The sequence below is a fragment of the Cupressus sempervirens genome, chromosome 2 (assembly GCF_028749045.1).
Source record: "Cupressus sempervirens isolate cs-2001-9-10 chromosome 2, ASM2874904v1, whole genome shotgun sequence".
Taxonomy (NCBI): Eukaryota; Viridiplantae; Streptophyta; class Pinopsida; order Cupressales; family Cupressaceae; genus Cupressus; species Cupressus sempervirens.
The window spans coordinates 439,659,439-439,677,117 of NC_143119.1; the positions used below are offsets into that span (position 1 = coordinate 439,659,439).

General features: G+C 39.9%; 1 protein-coding gene across 1 annotated transcript in view; it reads left to right on the forward strand.

Moving 5' to 3' along the window:
• EMB2247 (protein EMBRYO DEFECTIVE 2247) overlaps positions 1-17,679 on the forward strand; it is a 358,900-nt gene that overhangs the window by 80,902 nt on the left and 260,319 nt on the right. The window contains exons 11-15 of the mRNA XM_089814096.1: positions 6,348-6,496; positions 6,696-6,813; positions 7,025-7,141; positions 7,821-8,035; positions 9,003-9,092. Coding sequence (XP_089670222.1) covers positions 6,348-6,496; positions 6,696-6,813; positions 7,025-7,141; positions 7,821-8,035; positions 9,003-9,092 — 689 coding nt within the window. The remainder of the gene's footprint in view (positions 1-6,347; positions 6,497-6,695; positions 6,814-7,024; positions 7,142-7,820; positions 8,036-9,002; positions 9,093-17,679) is intronic.

Sequence of the window (17,679 nt, forward strand, 5' to 3'; positions counted from 1 at the left end):
TAGCCAGTCGTACCTTTAGCCCTTCAAATGCCTTGTCCTGCTCTTTATCCCATCTAAATGATTCTTCCTTGTAGGTTAACCTATCCAACAGGCAGGACACCTTGGCAAAATTTTTAATAAATCTCCTGTAATAACCTATATGCCCGAGAAAAGACTTTACCTCCGTCACATTAGTATATGGCTGCATTTTAAGAATGACTCACCTTGTCGGGGTCCGTCTTTAACCCTTCCTTACAGACAATGTGTCCGAGCAGTCTTCCGTGCGAAACCATGAATCTGCACTTCTTGGGATTCAATGCCAGCCGCGCTCTACGACATCTCTCCATGCACTCACCAAAAGCTGTCAGGTGTTTGTCTTCTGTGCTGAATACTGACCAATCATCCAGGAAGGCTTTGAAGTTTCCCATGGACATCCCGTCGAAGATATGTAGTATAATCCGCTGGAATGTGGCCGGCGCGTTACACAACCCAAATGGCATCCGATTGTACGCATAAACTCCATCTTCGACGACAAAGGTTGTCTTCAATTTGTCCTCCTCCGCTATAGAGATTTGATTGTATCCAGAGAACCCGTCCATAAAAGAGTAAATTTCATGTCCGGTGACCTCCAAAATGCTGTTTGTGAATGGAATCGGGAAGGGATCCTTGATCGTGACTGCATTCAGGCATCTGAAATCAATGCATATCTAGATCTGAGTAGTATCCTTCTTTAGTGAGATGACTATTGGTGACACCCATTCGCTGGTTTGCACCTTGAATATAATGCCAGCTTCCAGCATTCGGTTGATTTCCTCCGTAACCCATGCCGCATAGTTCTTGTTCATCCTGTAGGGTCGCTTCCGTACAGGTACGGCTCCTTCCATCAGTGGAATGCGGTGTACACATAATTCTGGCGGTACTCCCTTGAGGTCCTTGTATGTCCATGCAAACACATCCTTGTATTCTAGAAATATCTTGAATGCTGCAGCTTTGGGTACTGGATCCCAATTATCTTCGACTAGTATGTTCTTCGGCTCTGCTTCGTCCCCCAAATTCATTGTTTGTAGCATAGCTTCATTATACTTGATTGTCTCCCCTTCATTGAATGCATGGGCGGGTGTAACATCCAACGGTGCCTCCCCCTCCTTTACTTCAGTAAACTCCTTCGGATATTCGTTTGCTCTCGGACCTTCCTCAATCGACAGAACATTGCAGCTGTGAAATAATTCATAGTCCATTTGCCAATGGTAGAGACCGTTGACCGAATCCAAGTCGTCATCCGTTGATCCCCCATCCAATCGCAAGACTCCCTCCTGATCCTGTTCCATCCGTTGTCTGCCTTCATCCTCCTCTTCCTCAGAATCTGATGACAGGGCCTCTTACCCTACCATTTGGGTATGCAGATCAATGACAAATTGGCGGCCTTTACTTTCCAGTGATAAAGTGTTCTTCTTCCTGTCGTGTCAGGCTCTCGCTTCGATAAGCCACCTGCAGCCCAGGATGGCGTCGTATCCTTTTCTCTTCAATGGAATCACCACGAAATCCATCAGGAATGGCTGAGTGCCAATTGTTATCGGCTGTGCCATGAGAATACCCAGCGGTTTAATGCCATGTTGATCGGCTGTCAACAGCTGAAATCTAGGAGGCCACAATGTCAGCTGTCTAAGCTTCCTCCAGGTTTCTTCTAGCAATACATTTTCGCCGGACCCTCCGTCAACTATTGTGTCCGTGAGAACATGTCCGAGGATCCCCATCTCGACGACTGCGGGGTGCCGTCCGGATGTTAGCGCCAGCAACATTTGATCTACTCCGCTTACAACAATCTCCTTTTCCTTCTCTTGACTTGGTTCTCCCGATGACTTTTCCTTCCCTCAACTTGGTTCTCTCGGTGACTTGGGAACTGGTGTAATATTTGAGAGAGCAGATCGGAGTTGAGGCATGGTGAAAAGCAAATCATTTATCTTTACTGGTACCTCCGTTTGCAAAATTTGCCGTACTATGTTTTGTTCCGCGCAATTCCTCGTTGAAGTGCCGGTGGTGTCCTGAGGTGTTGTCGCTTGGGATACTTTTTCAACCTACGCCTGTGTTTCCGCAAATTTCCTCTTTTCTTCGATGGGGTCCGGGTATTGTTTTGCTTGTTTCTGCGTAATTGCCAGAACTTCTTCCTCATCTGTCCCGATAGTGATCAAGTTCACTCCGGATTTTGGACACTTGGAGTCATCGTGGTCGTCGGGTCCGCACCATCGGCACAATAGTTGAGGTGTATTCGTCGTTGGACACTCCCATGCAAAATGCCCCCACAAGTTACATGCGCGGCACTGAACAATCGGCCGTCCATTTGCATCATACTGGATTCGGCTTCTACTCGTATTGTTGTTGTCATTGTTTGCATTGTTATTGTTGTTCTGTCCACGTCTATTATTCTTGTATCCGCCGGATGTGGCACCCATACTATTGTTCCCGTTACTGCTCGACGGGGAAGCCTCCTGCGTAAGAAGCACCTGCGGAGATCCTCTTGTCTTCATGTTAAAGGGGCACTCCTTTGTCGAATGGCCCATGATTTGACAAATGTCGCAGAATTGATTCTTTGGACAGGATCCTTTAGTATGATTGCCGGTCTTGCACTCCGTGCACCAAAACTCACTTTTTTTGGCTCCTTCTACATGTCTTTAAATTCCTTCATCATGCGGATCATGTCCTTTTGTAGGGCACGAACCTTCTTGCTACTACCTTCATCGTCGCTGCTATCTTCGTGGGAAGGCTCGTCCTCATCAGAATTAGAGGAACTAGTCTTCTTCTTCTTTGCCTTGTGCTCACTTTTGAGATTCAATGCTCTGTTATAGGCTTCCGTGTATGATGACAGCAGCACAATTTTCATTTTCTTCTGTAGGTTTGGGCGTAGACCTTCCACGAACCACCTTTTCTGAAGTCCATCCACCGACTTATTTTCCATTTTGTTTATTAAATCTTTTAGTTTCCTGGCGTTAATGCGGACAGTTTCATTCTTTCCTTGCTTGGTATTGAAGATCTCTACTACAATTTCATTATTGTCACGCAACAGTTGAAATTCAGCCAGAAACTCTTTTTTAACGTTATTCCAACTATCTAGCTTCTGCGGATCTGTACTAGTAAACCAGTCAATTGCCACACCCCGTAGGGTTGCTGAAAATTGCCTCATCTGGTCGTCTTCATTAGTTATCCCATTTGCCCTCTAGATCGTTTTGCATGTTTTGCAATGTTGAATGGGATCGGCCGTACCATCGCCATCGAACTTCGGTAGTTTCTCTTTTGGTCCTGCCATCACGATTGGTTTCTGTAAACAAGCGTTGCTCGGTCCTGCAACACTGGCGCTCTTCACTCCCACACCAATGATCTGCACTCCCACACCGGCGGACTGGTCTCCCACACTAGTGGACTGCACTCCCACACCGGCGGTCTGCACTCCCACACCGACGGACTGCACTCCCACACCGGCGGACTGTTCTCCCACCCCGTCAAACTCAATAGCTACGAACCTTGGTGAAGAAGGGTGTTCTGAAGTTGTCCTTTGCGGAAGTATATCCCAGACGAAGAGTTCACTCCACGCTCTTGCTTCGTCGGCACTCCAAGCCGTGCGAGTCGATGCTCTTCCGTCTGGATTCTCTTCCCTCGGCGAACACAAATTCAAAAACTCCTCCTGTGCTTCTTCCACCAATTCCACCCGCTGCCGAGTTTCCTCCAACAATCTTTCCATGCTCCGGTTTCCATCGGCAATCTTCTGAAATCTCCGGCGGCGTTCTGCTTGTGCGAGGATTAAATTCTCTTGCGCAGTACGATTCCATCTTTTCCCTTAGCCTTATTTCAATCCTTGTTAAGTTGATTTGGCATTAATCTTCATTCCTCCCACCTTCCAGGCTCATAGGGCAATGACGCCAAATGTTTACCGCATAGGTTAATTAAGAAGTGCACACAGGTAATGAACACGAACAGTAGAACTCCTATTAATCGCATATGCCAAAACATTACATTATGCGTCATAAGATGAATGATCAAATGATGATTTACAATGATCCCAGACGGGATATAAATACTATTTGTTGAACCTTCCCGAAGGAGTCCGTCGGCCACAAACATTATATCTGCTACAAACTATTTACTTGTCGGCTACATAATACAAAAACATCGATGACAATCATCCCATCAGCTACAGAAACACCGACGACAATCCAGTCGGCTGACAACGTACTGATGTCACCTTATCGCTTTCCAGTTTGAAATTGATGCTAATGTCTATTCAACTTTATGCACCTTATTTGTTTCCATCTTGCCTGAAAAAGGGATGTTTTAAATGGATTATACTTCCCATGTGTTCCTCCACGACATCCATCTTTACTCGAACAAACTGCTTCCCTTCTTTATGTGTATTATAATGATACGCTGCCCAATACTACTTTTTTATCAGTGAGTTGAAGGGTCTTATTCTGTAGGATTCCAATAGTTTGAACTGTTGTGGAAAGTTGACACAATAACTGTTTGAGGATTCTGACTTTCCTCTCTATTCTTACTTAGGGTGAATATAATCTCATCTTATTATTTACTCTATCCATGCCATATTTGAAGGTCACAGTCCCTTCATTTCATATGGAGATCCATTTCTTGGAGCATGATATCCCGGTTAAAAAGAATCACATGGCGTTGTCCTAGAGCCATACAAACTTCAAAAAAAATGGGAACAACTTTTCCCTCAGCTCTTTTGCCTCGTCCCTTTATCCATGTGCAAATATGCATGTTTCTCTGTCCATCGAACTAGGCACGATCTGATGAAAAATTTGCCATGGTTTCTAGATGGTATTGTGCGGTTGATGCGATCTCGCTAAGGATTTAGGGACCTCACAATCAATTACTTTATCTTATATGTAAGACAAGCACTTGAGATGGAATACAATCTCCATTGAATGCAGGATGTTGATTGTCACCAAAGTAAATAATGATATATTGAGTTGATCATTCATACACCTAGCATCCATGTTGTAATGGGCTCACAATGTTGCTATTCACTATTTCTCCAACCGTGTAAATTATCTTAGCAGGCCTGGGAGTCGTCTGCTCTGATACCATGTTAAGGTTTCCGGATTGCTGCAATATGTAATAGCATTGCCTTGTAATCAGGTATATGTTTTCCATATGCAACATCCTCTTTTTATATTGAACATAGGTCATGAATAGACATGTCCCTTAATGGGACACGTCTATTCAATAATCAAACAATTATTTTATATAAACTTAACAATTGTTATATATATATATATAATATGAATATAAATATATTTCTCTCATATAATAAGTTTATATCTCACATAACATTATATCTCATATATGATTACGTGTACAATCATATAGTTATCCGACTGAAGCTACCAAATATTAACAAAAATATTGTACTAAACAAGTTTATCCATTTTTAGACTTCAACAAATATCCGAGCTTCTTTCAAAGGGGAATTTAAAATGGAAGAGATGTTAAGTATTAACACTATATTAGATATGATAACCATCATGAAGGTTGAAAGTGTTGATCAAGAAGATGCAAGGAAATTTAAGATCGAACCCTTTTGCTTTAAAAAACAATCATTCTTGATGTGCAGGTTTTAAGGATTCTAATTTAAATTATGAAAGATAAACATTTAGGTGGACTCCTAATTAATGGTAGTTGACATAACAGAACTCATCCAACTTATAGATGCAAAGTATTTTAAGATAATTAATATTGTGTTTCCTACTTCTAGCATGAGGCCTTTTCAGCACAGGAGTGTATTTTATTTAGCTAATTTGGCATCCTATGCAATCAAGGGTCTTTTTAAAGGATCCAAATTTTGTTGTCAACAATTCTATCATAGGATACCCTTGGTTTGCATACATATCAACTCACTCTATTTGTCTTTCACAACATGTCTATTCTATATTGCATTTTTCAATATTATTTCTTTAGATGCATTAATTAGTAATTACCCTTTTGGTGTGTAGCTAATGTTGTAATCTACGAAAGTTATACCTGTGTGATATAATGTTGGCATTGCCACCTCAGAACTTGATGGACTGCACCTGCCGTAAGTGCTATGAGTGCAACTTTGGTGACAAGTCTGTTTAGGTCCTCGTGCTACATATTTAATAGTGGATCCTTCTTAAGGCTGTTCACATCATTAAGTATGTTATATCAAAATATGGTATCAGCCTTAAATACTTTTCTTTTAATGTATGTATGAGAGAATCATGGAGATGTGCATAACTTGCCATTCAGAAAAAAGTATTTCCTTTTTTGGTGGCCTTAACATTAAATGGATGATATAGAATGGTCTTATGAAACTAACATGGGATCTCAAATTGTGCCAGTATGTGGATAGGGAATTTGGAACAGGGGCATTGAAGATAACTCCTGGACATGATCAGAATGATTATGAAATTGGGAAAAAACTTGGTCTCCCAGTGATTAATATTATGAACAAGGATGGAACTCTCAATGAGAATGCTGGGCCATATAGGTAATGCCTTGTAAGTGAATAAATATATGTGGATGAGTACTTGTAGTGCATTGTAAAGCAAGTGTTAAAGAAATAAATAAATTTGCAAGAACAATTTAGTGCGCTTTAATTTGGGTGGAACACATTGATATTTTATTTTTTTATGAATCCTATTTGTTTAGTAGTAAAACGCGTTGTACTCTTTGAACTATGTTTACAGGGGTCTTGATAGGTTTGTTGCTCGGAGTAGGCTTTGGTTAGATCTGGAAACTGCAGGACTTGCTCTGAGAGCAGAACCATATTCTCTACGAGTGCCAAGATCTCAACGAGGTGGTGAGGTGTGTACTAATGACAATTGTTTTCTTCTTGTAGTATTTGTTTTCAGGCAGTTAAATTGAGCTATTATATTAAATGGACATCTCATTTGTTTCCTTCTCTTAAATTGTATATTTCAGAAAATATGTTGATCAAAATGCTTTTTATTCATTGTGCTTATTTTCATTTAAGTGGCTTTTATTTTGGTGATAGTCTTTTCTTTGATATCTTAAGGTTATTGAACCCCTTGTGAGTAAGCAATGGTTTGTAATAATGGAACCTTTGGCTAAGAAAGCTCTTGAGGCTCTGGAGAATGGTGACTTGAAAATCATCCCAGAAAGGTTTGAGAAGGTATAAAGATCTGACATTTCAACTTTTATTGCTTTATCTGAAAGCATAGTAAAATAAAGTTGTGAGTAAAGCTGTTTTACATTTTGATGGCATGCATGATAGCATTATTTCCCACCCTCCCACGGGAATGCTCACTGAGTGCACTATAAGGTTAAGACGTCTAATGAGAAATTAAAAAGCATATGTTTCAGCATATGCCAAGTTGTTCCTCTTATCGGATTACATGTCGATGGCGGGTTATATGGCATGTGCTTTGTAACAGCCCAAACTATTTCGAAATGGAAGACAGAAAACTAATACTTTAAACTTAATAATGTCAAAGATTTTATGTTTCCAGTTTCTGCACTCCATTACAGATGTAAAATGAGCTTATAGAAGACTGTGTTCAAGGTTTTAGATCAACATGTATGATCACACTCAGGGACCTCTTTACTCATCTTGAAGAAGACTCATGGAGTGCGATCAGAAATGTTTATATAAAAGCTTGAATACAGTTTTCTACCAGGTGCTCATTTTACAACTTAAGAATGGATTCCTGTCCTTTTACTGATAGATTTGTTTGATGCAAATGGAAATGCTTAAACAACTTTGTCATATTTGGTGAGATGATTTATAATCTCTGCAATTAAATATGATTTGAGTAATATGCCATTTATGAATGATTTGTCATTGGCAGTAGACTTACAATCAGTGGCTTTCAAACATAAAAGACTGGTGTATTAGCCGGCAACTTTGGTGGGGCCATCGCATCCCTGTTTGGCATGTTAAAGAAAGAGGAGGGGAGTATATTGTTGCCCGTGATGAGGCAGAGGCATATAGAAAGGCTCTTGAGAAATATAGTGAAACTGTTCAATTGGAGCAAGATTCTGATGTCCTTGACACATGGTTTTCAAGGTTGTTATCTCAAACTATTTGGTCTTTTATCTATTATGAATATTTTCATTTTTGAGAAAATATTTACTTTAGGAATTTGGTTACATGCCTTGAATGTCCTTCTCTTTTCCAAAAGCTTGGTTTCATTTGGATATCTTGTATTTAAGATATTTGTGTCTCTATTTCTTGATAGATTGTTTTGAAACATATTTCTTTATCTACCATCTTTTCCCTTGCAATTAACCAAGTCTTTGTTTCACTTGTTGTCTAGTTCTTTGTAATCATCATTGTTGGCATTGATATGAGATAACCTAAGGTGCTGTGTGTAGGTTTTGTTGCTTACAAATCATGATTTAAATGCCAACAGATTTCCACAATCCATGTAACTGTCAGTATATGTTTCTATATTCGAATATGTAAATAAATTTTGAAATCAACCTTTTTGGTCATACTATGTGAACCATCATCAGGATGAGAGTGAGTTCAAGGAGCTCAAGGAGTGTACCATCATTTTTCAACTCCTTGAATTCTCTCTCATCCAGATGATGGTTCATGTAGTTCGACCCAAAATGTTGACGCTGAAAATTCCTTACACCTGGATCCAAAAACTTATATGCATAAATCATGATTAATATGTAACCTAATAAATTGCTTATCTTTGTGGGAATTTAAGGTAGACTACTTTATATTTTACTGCTTATGGGGATTGTCAATTAGTGTGACTGTTAACAGTGGTTGTTCCTTTTGGATTACCTGACCCATATCATGTTTAATGTAGATTACACTGTTTGTCATAGTTGTCATTTTGTTATCATTCTCACTCAAATGTATGGATGAATGTTGTTTAACTCTATTTCCTTTGTAAATTTCCATTTTTAACTACTATATTAATGTTTTTCTCATTTATAGTAAATTGGATCTATAATTTTTTAGTAAATTAATTCTATAATTTATAGATGATACTTTTATTTTCTTGTATCTTGAACAGTGGACTCTGGCCATTCAGCAGTCTTGGCTGGCCAAACAAGAGATCAGAAGATTTTGTGCGCTTCTATCCAACAACTGTGCTAGAAACTGGGTATTTATTGTTCTTTTTTGATTAGATAACTCAAGAAAGTTTGTTTTCTCTTTCCTTAAGCACATAGATGTGTTAAGAGAAATATACGAGTGTAAATGAAAATAAAGAAAATCAAAGGAGTCTATATTTGATTCTTTTTATTGGCTCCATTTAAAAATAAATTTTTTTTTTTTTTATTATTTCAAGTGAAACAATCTTTAGAATTTTATTCATCATTAATAGAAAACTCAAACTCAGACTATATTATGCCTTTTTAGTCTCCATAGTACAGTTGTGTAAGGTTTTGTGCATATTGAAAATTGTGCATTGTGAGAAACATGAGAAATGTGACATTTTGCAAAAAAGCTAAACAAATTGCCATTTAGTTAGACAATGAAAAAGACATTTTATATAACGGAGAACAAATTCCATATTGGGCTTAAAAGCTATCTTGCATTAAGGAGGATTTATGTACTATGCAACAACCTTCCACTAAAATGAGAGTAAGTACTCCAATTTACACAATCTAATGGATTCTGTAAAAAAATGAAGAATGGCCAAAGATTTGTAAGGATACTAAGGTATCTCATGTGAGAGAATGTATGTCATGAGGAATGACACCCCAGCGGTAGTTGTAGAGAAAAGAGAATCATCCTTAACATTATTCTTTCAACTTACTATTACAAGATGCTATGACACACCACAATAACTATAATAATATGTCATGTCCCCAAATTTTAATGTAATAATTAAATTAAATTAATGAATTAATTGGTCCCAAAATTTAAATAATATACTAAAAGGACCTTTAATTAGTTACTTTAATGGGGCCCAAGTTAATAATATTTGTATTTGTGGTTCTGATTGATTTAGTATATCTGGGATCCATTTTTATTTCAATTGTTTCCATAGGAGTTGACGTTAGCTATCTTCGTAGACCCTCGACAGTTCCTCCAAAGGGTATTGAAGCACGACATGTAGGGTATTTAAGTACGACATGTATTTAAGCTTTGGATTATTTCTTTGTACTGCGAATTCCTGTTGTAGTTCAATATTGTTCGCCATTTCGGAAGTGAAAGATCTTTCCTACTTGGCTTTTTTGGTGTCGATAGGATTCAATTCTCACCCTATTCCGTTTGTGTACTATGAAGCTTGGAGTTAGTGCATCAGCGCATAAATCTTGTTTGCTAATATCAGTGTCTTCTAGAGTTACATTCTATTTGTGGTAATCCAGTTACTCTAAATATATTCAACATTAATAATATCTTTGAGTTGAATCTGTGTGTTTGTTGTATGCAGCTACACCCCTGCTCTAGTCCGTACGACTCCTTTTCATTTCTCCTCCACACACAAACCATACCTCACTCTCTTCCTACACTGTACAACCCTCATACCTCCTTGTGACATCGTACGGCTAAGACTAATCATTACTACTGTACAACTTTCTGAGTTTGTTGTACGGACACCATTCTGTTCCACCAATATCACACCATATGACCTCTAGTCCTGGCCGTACATCATCGACATTGCTTGCACTGTACGGACTCTGGCTTGCACCGTATGACCTCTGGTTTTTACCATCTATTGGCTTTGCACTGACCGTACACCATCAACCCGACCCTTCATATACTGATCATATGACATCCTACACTAACTGTGCAGTTTCCCTATTAGACTGTACGGCCTTTCAAATTGCTCCCTCAATCGACACTTCTAGCTATTGATGGAAAAATACTAATATAGAGAAGACGTAGGGGAAAATAGGAGCATTATAGTGGTATTAGAGCTGGTGATCTTGCCAACCTGCTAGGATAATTGAGAGATTTTGGTACTTGGACCACACTATGATGCCAAACAGCAATGGAGAGTGGTGGTTGAAGGCACTACAAAAGATTGGCAAAGAGCTTAGAGAGGGTGCTGATCTTCCATTAGATATATTGGAAGTATGTTTGTGTAAGGTGAACCAATTACCTTCAAGATTTATTCAAAGGATCCTCTCGCCGATTAAGGATGCCTAAGTCAACCCAACCTTTTGAGACACCATGACAAGGATAAAAGATTGGCAGTTGTAGCATGTCCTAGAGATTTTGGTATTTGGATCACACTATGGCGCCGAACAACGATGGAGAGTGGTGGTTGAAGGCACTACAAAAGATTGGAAAAGAGCTCAGTGAGGGTGTTGATCTTCCATTAGATATATTAGAAGTATGTGTAAGGTGAACCAATTATGTTCAAGATTTATACAAAGAATCCTCTCGCCGATTAAGGATGCCTAAGTCAACCCAGGCTTTTGAGACACCATGACAAGGATAAAAGGTTAGCAGTTGCAACATGTCCCAGTGAGGTCTTGAAAATTTCGGCTCCTAAAGCACCGTATGATGATAACAACATGATAGAGATATTGCATTTGATAGTTGACACCTTTCAGAGTCTTGATGAGTTTAGTAGTGACCCTTTTGGTAGGAGATCTACAATATTGGAGAATTGTGCAAATGCCAAAGTAACCTCCTCTTAGATCTCGAATTGCAAAATTTGGTCCATGATATATTTCATCACTTCTTGGTCACCATCAAGGAAGATCATGATACTAAGATTTCAGTTGCTATGGAGAGTCTTATGATTTCTTGCATTGAAGAGATGGACGAAATATTCCAACCCATCACATCTATGTTATGGGTTGTTCGTAACATAGAACGTATCCCCTCTATAGCAGCATATACATTGGTCAGTAATGTTTTCAAGCATTGTGAAGAAAAAGTAGTATCTCATTTGCACAAGTGGGAGAAAATGGATGGCAACGATAAGGGTGATGCATTACGTGAGGAGAATGAAGGCATGATTACAGGGTTGCTCCAGGAGGATTCGCTAAATCTTTCTACTACACCAACATGGGGAGAACACCAAAAAAATGAAGATGTTGCTTACATGGATCTTGTGAAGCCATGGACGGATCAAGTGCCCATCATTGAAGTTGTGCCTGTTGCCAAGGCACTATTTGTTGTGGAAGTTCTATCAGTTGCCGAGGTTATGTCCATCATAGAAGTTGTGTCTGTTGCTGAGGCTCTATTTGTCATCGAGGCTGTGTTCATCCCTGAGGCTGTGTTTGTCATCGAGGTTGTGTTTGTTGCCGAGGTTGTGTTTGTCACCAAAGCTATGTCCATCATCATGGTCATGTCTGTCGCTGAGGTTGTATGTTCATTAGTGTGGTTGTATCCGTCACCATAGTTGTGTGTGTTGTCGTCACTATCAGTGTGTTTGTTATCGTAGTTGTGTCTATTTTCCTCACCGTAACTATGCTCATCGCTGTGTTCATCACTGTCATTGTGTTTGTTGCTGTCACTGTTGCCATATTCGTCATCGTCATTGTGTCTGTTGTCGTCAATGCTGTCGTGTTCGTTGTTGTGTCCATCATGTCTGCCACCGTCGTGTTTTTCAGCATTGTTGTGTCCACTGATGTAGAGTCTGTGTCCGTTGTTGAGTTTGTATCTGTTGCCCTAGTTGTGTCCGTTGACATCATCATGATTGTCTCCATGATCATTGTGTCCGTCATTATTGCTGCATCTGTCGCAGTAGCTACTTTTGTCGCCATTGAGACAATCACTGTCGAGGCTCTATCCATCATTGAGGCTTTAGCCGAGGTTCTGTGTGCCATCGAGGTTTTATCTGAAGCTAAAATTTTGTTTACTGTTGAGGTTCTCTCCGTCAAGGCTTTCTCTGCCAAGGTTCCCTTTGTTGGGGTACTCATGGTCGGGGTTCCCTTTGCTCAGTTACTCTCCGTCAAGGTTCTCTTTATTGAGGTACTCTTTGCTGAGGCTCTCATCATCGTGACACCCTTCATCGAAGATTCTATCGCTAAGGTACTCACGACCGAGCCCCTCTTCGTCGACATTCTCACCACCGAAACTCTCTTTGTCAAGGTTTTGTCTGTCAGGAATATAATAGTGGTCGTTGTGATTGTTTCAGCAGCCAAGTTTGTTCCAGCATCGACGTTTGTGTGCATGACCATACCCAAAGATCTTTTTGAACATAATGACATGAAAGATTTCATTAGTTTGTGTCATTGGGATCTTGTTGAAGGCTAGGAAAATGTTTATATCAAAGTGGCACAACGGATGCTTAATGACAGTGTGGTGCAAGGGAGGTTTGATGACAATTCACTCATTTTGCTTGCGTGTTTGGTTTGGGATCCTAGTGACTTAGGACATGGCAATATTTATATCAGAGTGGTGCAGTGAAAGTTTGATGACAATATGGTGCTGCAGAGGATTGATGTCATTTCACTTGTCTTGCCTACGCGTTTGATTTGGGACCTTGGAGCTGTTGGCGTTTCGTCTGAAGATGGATTCCTTAAGGGCAAGCAATCTATGGGTAGGGAGGATTTGTCATGTATCCAAATTTTAATGTAATAATTTAATTTAATTAATTAATTATCTTGTCCCAATATTTTAATAATATAATAAAAGGACCTTTAATTAGTTACTTTAATTAATTAATATTGGACCCAAGTTAATAACATTGTATTCATGGTTTTGATTAATTTAGTATACCCTAGACCCATTTTTTTTCAATTGTTTCCGTATGAGTTGCTGTCGGCTATCTTTGTAAACCCTCAGGAGTTCCTCTGAAGGGTATTTAAACATGACATGTAGGTAGTAGTTGTCATGCAATTTGGATTATTTCTTTGTATTGCAAATTCCTATTGGAGTTCAGTATTGTTTGCCATTTCAGAAGTGAAAGATCTTCCCTGCTTGGTTATTCTGGTTTCGGTCGGATTCAATCCTCACCCTATTCAGTCTATGTACTATGTGGCTTGGAGTTAGTGCATTGGCGCATAAATCTTGTTTGCTAATATCAGTGTCTTCTAGAGTTACATTCTATTTGTGGTAATCCAGTTACTGTGAATATATTCAACATTAATAATATCTCTTGAGTCGAATCTATGTGCTTACTGTATGTAGCTACACCCTTGCTCCAGTTCGTACAACTCCTTTTCATTTCTCCTCCACACACAAACCATACCTCACTCTCTCCCTACACCGTACGACCCTCATACCTCCTTGTGACATCGTACGGCTAAGTCTGATCCTTACTATCATACGACCTCTTGAGTCTGTTATACAAACACCATTCTCTTGTTTACCGCATAAATTAAATGATTAATGCATACAAACAGTGAACAACAATAGTAACAACAGTACTCCTTTATTCATATATGCCAAGAGATTGCATAACTGATGATAAGATCAGATAAGATGATTTACAATGTACCCAAACGAGGTATAAATACTTTCCGCCAAACCTTCCCGAAGGGGTCCGTCGGCTACAAAACAATCCTAATCTACCCGTCAGCTACAAAATCTTTATCGACGACAACACCTTGTCGACTATAGTTTCTATCGACGACATCATCCCCCCCAAAAGAAAAAGTCGTCTCTGGACGACAATTACAAAATACAATTACAACATATCTAGGATAGATTAAGAAAACAGAATACACTAATTGGTCTCCAAAATATTTTCCATCTGCAGCCTCTGCAAACACAATACTGTCTCCGTTAGTCAAGTTGACCTTGATAGCCACCTGTGTTGCCAACTCTAGGTACACTGAGCCAAGTGTCACTGTACTGCCTTCAACAAGATGATCAACTCCTCCCGAGCTCTCTATGCATCCACCAAGATAGCCTCACATCCAACACCTACTCCAAGTGCCTCTGGTACACAGACACTCCATGCCTGCAGCAACTCCAAGTCTTCATCCACTGGTCACACTTTCACGACTGATTAACCGCAACGACTGGGGGTCTACCAGTGGGGTTGAGGGGTAGCGCCCTCGAGGGGTCCTGGGGAGCGCCAAGACCAAATTAGCATGTAATGACCCTCTCTATAAAGGCCACAGAAACCCTCAAACTGAACTTAGGAATTTTGTCAAACACTTGGCGTGTAACAGTAACAATATTCAGAATATGGTAATTTCAGATTTGATACTTTCAGAATATAATCACAGAATTACAATATATGAACTATATTTCAATTACAATGCAATAAATTCTGAAATTATTTTATTACCAATTGTGGACTGATTATTACAATGACTGTATGACAGCAAATTTACCCAAAAATTGACATATATTTCAGAATGCAAGAACCTGGTTTGAAGAATTATGGAAGAACACCACGTTTTGCTGCAAATCGTTGATGAAGACCTCCAACCGCACCCCCAAACTGTCCTTAATTTGCTGCTGCTGCCCAAACTAGCAGGGCCGTACCAGGCCGTACCTGTACGGCTGCTGAAATAAAATAATATTAGGGTTTTGGGACCCCCAAATGCAAGGAAAATGGGCGCCTAGGGTTAGGTAGTAACCCTGTAAAACCATAAAAAATAACTCCAAGGGGTTGAGGAGATATGAGCAATTATGTGGTTCCGAACCCTGCTTTGCCAATTCTGAAAATGCACTTATTCTGTCTTCAAACTCTTGTCAAATGCTTCTCCAATGATAGGGCAAATCTGAAATCTTTATTCCAACCAAAAACAAACCCTAACAACGAATTCTCAATAAGCTCCAATGAGATGGCTGAATACCAACTCCAATTATGCAACAATTCAGGTGATATTTCACACCCTCAAAGTCGCCAATCCAAGGGAGTGATTCGTTCCCAAAGATCGAATAATTTGCAGATCCAAAGTCCACAAATGTCTTCACAATGAAGAAGTAGAAGAGTTCTCCAATCCAAGCATGTCCAAATGAGAGGCCCAGCCCTCTATTTATTCACTTTTCTAAGAAGTTGCTAGAACTTCTAGAAACATCCTTTATAATTTCTCATTATAATGCACTTTTTTATAATAAAGTAATTTTATAAAATAAAAAGTGCAACTCAAATTAAAATTATAACATGTGGGCCCCAATATCACATAATGATAAAATATAACCTCTTAACACTTCTTCAAGAGCAAGATATGACTATCTGATCCGCAGAATTGACTCTCTTTCCACACCATTTGCCTATGAGAGTCTGTAATAGGCAAATCCATGATCAATGCCATGTCGAACTAAAGAGGGGACATTACATAGCACTTTGAAACCCACACAAAACTCCATGGAACGCACTAGTTTTGTGATTTTCTTCCAATCCCACACTCTTTCTGGCAACTACTTGCATTTACCACCTGTTGATGACTTTCCCTTCCCCTCGACATCATGCGTTACTCATTCTGAACTGTTTCAATCTGTGCTCGTTTTTTTGTTTTGTTTTAAGGCTCTTTGCTTTGCTCGTCCACGGTCTCTTGTGCTAATATCAAAGCACGACAAATCCAAGAAGGCGAGCCCATAGGAAAAAGAACCGGCACAGAGGGCGTCCGTAAAAGAGTTATGCTACGGGGAACAAAGACATCCACTGGAGTGAAGATAGCTCAAGGCATCCGCGAAGCAAATAGAAATCTGCATGAGAGGAGTAGCAACCCGCGGAATAACAAACCAATCAAAGCAACTCACGGAAACTAGGAAGCCATCCTCAGATAGAAAGTAGGTGTGCGGAAAAGGAAACCTGCGTGAGAAAGGATACCACTACGGGAAAAGAGAATACCACCATGAACAGGAGTCTGCAGGAGGAAAAGAGATGCAGAAAGATGCAAAACATCCATGGGAAAAATAGACATCCGCAGGAGGAATAAGAATCTGTGGGAGGCAAGACTATGCGCGGGAGATTAGAAAGACGCAACTTCCATGGGAGGCAATAAACGTCCGTGGGGATAAGACACCCACGGGCATTCATGGGACCACCCGTGGAACACTGCCTGCGAGACAAGTGTTCGTGGGACATCTTGTTCGCGGAGAAGCAGTCCACGGGCTGAGTCCGCGGCCATACTTCGTTTTCTCTTTTTTTTTTTCACTTTTCACTTTTTCTTTTTTTTTTTAAAACAAAAAATACAATTACTTTTTTTTCATTTTTTTTTTTTTTCACTTTTTTTAAATACAACTACTTAATTTTGCCTCCCGACCTCGCCAACCTGCGACGATGAGGGAGACGGTCGGGCTTGGTCATTTTGCAACAATGACGGGCTCTTCCTTGCATAGTACATCTTCAGCTTCGACCCGTTGACTACCTGAGGCACTTTTTGCCTGTCCAAGGTCCACAATTTTATTGCTTCATTGTTGCCTACCTTTCGAATTTAGCATGGGCCGACCCATTTGACCTTAAACTTTCCTGGTTTAATTTCATTCCGATCGTTGTACTTGAGTACAACCTGCCCCGCCTGAAATCTCTTGAGTTTGAGATGCTTATCATGCCACGCCTTACGTCTGTTCTGTGTCACCTCCGTGGCCCATTGCGCTTGCGGTCATCGCTCATCTAGATTATTTCCTTGCGTCGGCACCCTTCAATTAATTTTATAGTGCAGTGTATTCTTTTCTTTCTGTGCGGTCCGTTCACCATGTACCAGACAGTGGGATCTTTCTTTTATCTAGGTTTTGACTGTATGTTCTTCCCCTCGGCTTCAGCTGTAACCGCCTTTCCTTCTTCCGCTTCTCTATATTCCTTCAGACATTTATTTTCCTCTATTTTCTCACCTTCGTCGACCTTTAACATATTACAACTCGGAAACAGTTCGTAG